The following is a 6112-nucleotide window of genomic DNA, read 5'->3' on the forward strand; positions in this document are numbered from 1 at the left end:
GCAACACATTAAAATTTAAGCTACTATGTTCATTTAAATTCATTATTCATCTTAACTAAGATTTGAAAACAAGCACTTTTTGTGTAATTTCAATATCAAAATATGGCTATATTATAATAATTATACTCTCAAATAAAACATTCACTGTTTAAAACAGAATTCATTAATCTCTACCGGCTACCCTTCATTTTAGCTGAAAACAAAGAGCCAAAAAGTTTTCATCAGGACGATAATAATTTGACACAGATTTGACACACATGCAGAAGGGGATCACTTGCGTAAGATTCCCGCCGGCGGCCCAGGAGTGCGCCCAACATAGGGTGGCGGGAGTTAAGAGCCCCCTACTTGGATTTTAAAGAAGTATATAAGGTATGTTTAGGCCTTCCTCATGGAATAGACACTCCTCTAGAACGTCTTAACAATCTACAAAAAAAAAACCATCAACATGTACAAGGTATGGTAAATAAGTTTACATTGCATATAAATAAGAGAAATATTAATAATTATAAACTTTAACAGTTAGTTTAATAACTCAACTTGGTCTAATTTTTTTTTAAATAATGAAACTCGCAATTAATGTTGTTGTATATTCGGGTTAGTGCCCCTACAGAAGGAATTTTTATCTCATCCAATTCAATATCAAAAGAAAGGTTTAAATTCAGGATTCAAAGAAAATGATCACCGTTTGTTTGTTTATTTTGAAACCCAATCAGTAAATCATTGATTTCTTAAAAAAGAGAAAATTCTTGCCAAACCCAGAACCCAAAACCTGAAGGGTTCTTCCCCGCCACGATAAGCAACTCAATCAACCCAGTATCCTTCAAGAACGCCAGGGCTGAAACGAGCAAAAATTCGCTCCTACTTCAGAAATCATTTGCTAGCATAGTGCAAGCAATTGCTCAAGGAAATAGGTCATAGTTTTCATCCTCTCGGCCGCATACATCCTAGTAGCTTATCTTTCTTTCTGTCAAGATGGAAGTTTATGCAAACTTCCTGGGGCCTTGCAGAAAGATATCGCAGTAGTGCCTCCTCACTGCCATAAAGAGGAAATTGATATCCATTTAAAGAACGCCATGCACAATTTTTGTTAAAGATCTTATTATCTTTATGTACCAATTAAGTTATTTATTAAATAATGCTTTAAATTTCCTTATTTATTTATTTGTTAATTATTATTATTATTTTAATGATTAAAGGCGCGTCAACATCCAAGGTTATTGGCGCCCGGAGCTTTTTTCAGTGCACTGCCGGCCTCCGGACAGTGTTCTCTCGATACATACAATACTGTCCATCACCGGACAGTGAGCTGTAAGAAGCTCCTAGGAAGGGAAAATCTAAGGGTCAGCAGCTGGATTCGAACCCGGGACCTCCGGCGTGGGAGTCCAGCACGCTAACCGCATAGCTAATCCCTTCCCTTATTATTATTATTATTATTGTTATTATTATATTGTTTTTGTTTTCCCCCTGAATATGTTTTAGGAGAGTGTTTTAATACGAAAATGAATGGAAAGGATACTAGACAAATTAATGTACCTCAAAATCGTTTCAAATGTACTCTAAGTTAAACAGTTTTTTCATTGACATTTTCGGGAATTACGTGTTTAATAACTCTAATATTTCTACAAATTTAAATATTCGCTTTTATTTTTATTTATTTATTTTAATTTTTCACTGTGTTGTTCATGAATTTTTAGACAAAGTTCTAAGGATTTTGCGAGGATACTTTATATATCTGTATTTATTCACTCTGAAGCGTTGTAAAAGATCAGTAGTGTAGTAACTTAGGAAGAACAGTTCTTGATTTGATCGCTAACCTAGACAATGAATTTGCAATCCTAACAATCCTAACCTAGCAATCTTTACAGTGATTTATCTCAAAAACTTTTGGATAAAAAAATCTTCGCATTTCTCTCAGATCAGTTAAAACTTTTTGGGAATAACGTCAAAAAAAGGTTTTGTTTTGCTTTTATTGAATCATTTATTTATTTTTATTTTTAATCACTATGCGATGGGAATTGTGGGAAATATTTTCTATGTTTTAACTGGAAATCCTAGCAGGAAAAAATATTTAATCTTCTCTTCCAAATGGTAAGTAATTCGAATTTAACAAAATGACGTGGCTAAATATAACTAAAATTCAATCGCACGATATTACCAGGATGAAAGTAAATATCGGATGAAAAGGAAACTCAATTCGACGATTTATTTAAACTTGGCAGTCTTTAGATTAATTTTTGAAGGAGAGAGAAATAAGAAAAAGAATATTATGCAAATGTAGCGTTAATTTTTTGATATCAATTGTCGTTAAAGAAGTAATAAACAGTTTCGAATTGGACTTCCATAATTTGATTTTGAATTTCTCAAAACTAACTGAGTAACGTCAAATTAGTACAGTTTAAACCCCTTCTGTTGTAAAAAAAAAAAACTGACCTCCAGGGTGTAAAAAAGAAACTGTTAGCAACACTACTTTAGTCTGCAATCCGTGTAATTATACATGTGAAATATATAATCTTAGTCATACAGGCGGCCAAGCACGGTCTGCACTCATTTCTAATATCATAGTTATTCACTTTACCAAAAGAATATTAAAGGTTATTATTATTTGTATTAGTGGGTATATTATATATAAATTCAAAATTCGGCTTACTTTTTTTTTTTTAACATAAAACTCAATTAAATGTATTTGAGGCAATAATTTATCCAGATAAGTTTGCAATATTTCATTACATTTATGAGAAACGCATGTTTAAACTAAAGATATGTTATGACTAAGTCAACAGTTATCTCGATCATGCAGTGTAAGGATATGTAAAACAAATTATTATTCTTACATATTGCTCCATTTATCATAAAACGCCATTGCACAATTCTTTAATATTTCTGATACAAAATGTAATAAAAAAACTCTGTGATTGATATCCAAAAATTGTAGCCTACGATACAAAAATTGTTTATCTTTTTTTTTAAATCTTTCATCGGATTAATTTAAGTAAGAAGGGAACCTATATTTTATCGCTCATCTTCGTTCTTTTTGGTTCTTTTAAGTCCAAGTATCTAAATATCTAAATATCCAAGTATATCTTCCAATTTCTGCACATCTGATCCTTATGTAGAGCGTAAGTTGCGTTTTGTTTTCTTTCTTGGTTTCCTACAATGGAGAGTCTTCAGATAATCAAAGCTGTGGTTTTACTTTCTAAGTCCGCCAATGGAATTGAGTATTAAGGTTGAGATAATTTAAATCATTCGCTGGCATCGACTTTCACTATTTTGTTCTAAAAGAGGAAGTGCTTTTATCGTATTGGAAATATGGAAAATGATAACTTGTATTGCGATTAGAAATATGTGCAAAAATCATTTTATAAAAACGGAAATAAGTGCAATGCATTTAATTAAACAACTTGATATTATTTGAGAAGAATCTGACTAGAAAAGTTCCGATTTGTGGCAGTTAAAGTGGAAATACTTTATTTTTAATAAATTTGTGCTTTTCACAATGCCTAAAATCACTTTAGGCTTAAATTTGAAACAATTTCTGTGAAATTGAATTTTTTGTTTTGTCTTAAAGTATTAGCGTTCGTCCTATATTGTTTGATATCATTTGTAAGACACTATCAGCTGTTCATTTGCCATTGAAAGTAGAGAAAAGTAGCTAACAGTTATATGACAATGAAAGGCACAAACTGTTTTATTTGTTTTCATTTCCAAAATTTCAGACACCGACTTTGAGTAAAAACTCACGACAATTCCTTTGTTGTCACCTAAAAAGATTTGGGATACGAGCTCTCAGTGGTGTTGTTCTTCGAAAAGATGACGTACACTCCAAACTTTACAATAAAATACAAAATTTAAATTTTGAAATCTGCATTTTCGAGTTCATATTAATAACTTTAAGTCTTTGAACGGAAGTAAAGCCCGGATAAATGGGTAGTACATGTTTTACTTAATTGCTCGCCAATTTCTGCAGAAAATGTAAAGTTTAAAGTTTCGAAAAATGATTTAATCCTTCGTTCAGGGTCACACTTTTGTTTAAGTTTAAATGCAATCCTTCTAGAGAAATTGTTTTACAGGTTATTAGAAGTAAACATTTAGAAAAACCTGAAATTTATACACACCTGTTTATTGCTTGATAAAATGCTGGTTAATTTAAGTAAAAAAAAAAACTGTAGCTATGAATTAGTAGTGAAAGTTGAAGGTGAACTTTGAATTGGCCACACGTGATATTGAAAGAATGCCAGCCATGTTACTTATAACAGCGTTTACGTTTTGTTACAGTTCATTGTCCTAGCCGCTGCAGTAGCGTGCGTAAACGCTGGAGGACTGCTCGGCGCTCCTGCTGTTGCTACGACCTACGCTCACGCTCCAGCCTTAGCTGCCACTTATGCTGCACCAGCATTTGCCAAGACATATGCTGCTGCCCCATACGCAACCACCTATGCTGCCCCAGCTGTCTCTTACGCTGCACCAGCCTACGCTAAAAGCTATGCAGCTCCAGCATTAGCCGCACATTATGCTGCTGCTCCAGCTGTCTCTTACGCTGCACCAGCCTTTGCTAAAACTTACGCAGCACCAGCATTAGCCGCACATTACGCTGCTCCAGCTGTCTCTTATGCTGCACCAGCTGTTTCTTATGCTGCACCAGCCTACGCTAAAACTTACGCTGCCCCAGCTTTAGCTGCCACTTATGCACATGCACCAGTTGCCAAGGTCGCCGCTCCCGTCGGTGTTGCCTACTCTGCAGCCCCAGCTGTGTCACACATCTCCTTTGACGGACTGGGCACTCACTACGCGTGGTAAACTGTGCCATCATGAGACAACCTAATTACTTCATCTCACGTTCATCTATCTGCTCATTGAATCACCTCATTATTCCATTACAACCAAATGTTCTATAATAGTATTACTACTCATCTTAAGGCCATATTATTTTTGTATATAGTTCTCAATTAAATAAATTATATATGTATAAAAAAGTCATTGCTTTATATTTTATTTATTTTTTTTAAAGATGATGATGATGTAAAAAAGAGAGAGGCTACAAAACCAATTCATCGCCTTCTGAAGTATGTACTGCTCCTTCTTTACGTGCCAATACTTATTCACAGTTTGTGGGCTTTATCTTTTGGTTCTTAAATCCTAAATTATGTGATTGTGATTAATTGCAAGCTGGAATCTGGCCGAGAGAACTCCAAGTTCAAATAATAGCAAAAATCAACCACCTTCTGCAGGCCCTAAGGGTATTAGTTAAGTGAAATCAGGTCAAGGTAAAAGTTGTTTGTGACCTCAGACTGGTATATCCGCAATGACTGTAAATTTCTAAAGAATTAGATTAATCTACATCATCCTTTAGATTATTATGTGAAATGTATATAATAATATACAATTTATGTCAGAAGTTTAAAAAAAAAAGTGGACAGTTCGTCAAGATGGGAGATAAGTTCAGAACCCTTTTTTAACAGATAATTTTATTTTCTACTAGTTATTAAAAGATGTTGGTACAAGTAATTTTTTTGCAAACCAACTTTCATTTCAGCCTTTAGTGATCACAGAAGCAGCGTGCATAATTTTGGTAAGAGTACATACTTTCTTTTATAGTTGGATGGCTGATCAATTAAAAGCAAAAGAAAATCTTGAGGAGTTGAACTTATGCAACATACTAGGCTCGCTGTGTACAGCGATCTACAACGAGCAAAAGGAATTCAGACTGTACGAACTGTAAAAGACTGTCTCTACAGTTAGTAATAATTAACACATCATATTCTGGAACAAGTTTACACCAGACGGTCAATCTCTATCTATACTATTAAAAAAAAAAAAAAAATTCTACTAATCTCAAGCGGCAAGGGAATAACGTCAGAAATAACAATTGATGAGAATACTTATCCCCAAAACAGTGAAGCAAAAATTTCAACTACTTGAACTCATTTCCTGAAGAGTCATAATTAAATTAATTTTCTTTTTTAGAAAATTCAAGTTACGAAAAGTACCTTAAAGATTCATTAAGTTTATTAACAACGTCATTAATTATGTCATTAACAAATTACAAGACCAAGCAGCTGTTCCTGAGTGGTATCTGAGCACACTCTCTCCAAGCAAAGAGGAACCTCAACATTAT

The 6112-nt window shown here is 33.7% G+C and overlaps 1 protein-coding gene across 1 annotated transcript; it reads left to right on the forward strand.

Annotated features, from left to right (window-relative positions):
* The first annotated feature begins 369 nt into the window (after positions 1-369).
* LOC141460635 (uncharacterized) lies at positions 370-4974 on the forward strand. Its single transcript, XM_074140818.1, has 2 exons — positions 370-454; positions 4273-4974. Exons 1-2 carry the CDS (start codon positions 446-448, stop codon positions 4792-4794), a joined length of 531 nt encoding a protein of 176 aa, XP_073996919.1. The 5' UTR covers positions 370-445; the 3' UTR covers positions 4795-4974.
* The last annotated feature ends 1138 nt before the right edge of the window (positions 4975-6112 follow it).

Source organism: Rhodnius prolixus, unplaced genomic scaffold (genome assembly GCF_049639745.1).
Source record: "Rhodnius prolixus isolate KJV_2025 unplaced genomic scaffold, Rpr scaffold_6, whole genome shotgun sequence".
Taxonomy (NCBI): Eukaryota; Metazoa; Arthropoda; class Insecta; order Hemiptera; family Reduviidae; genus Rhodnius; species Rhodnius prolixus.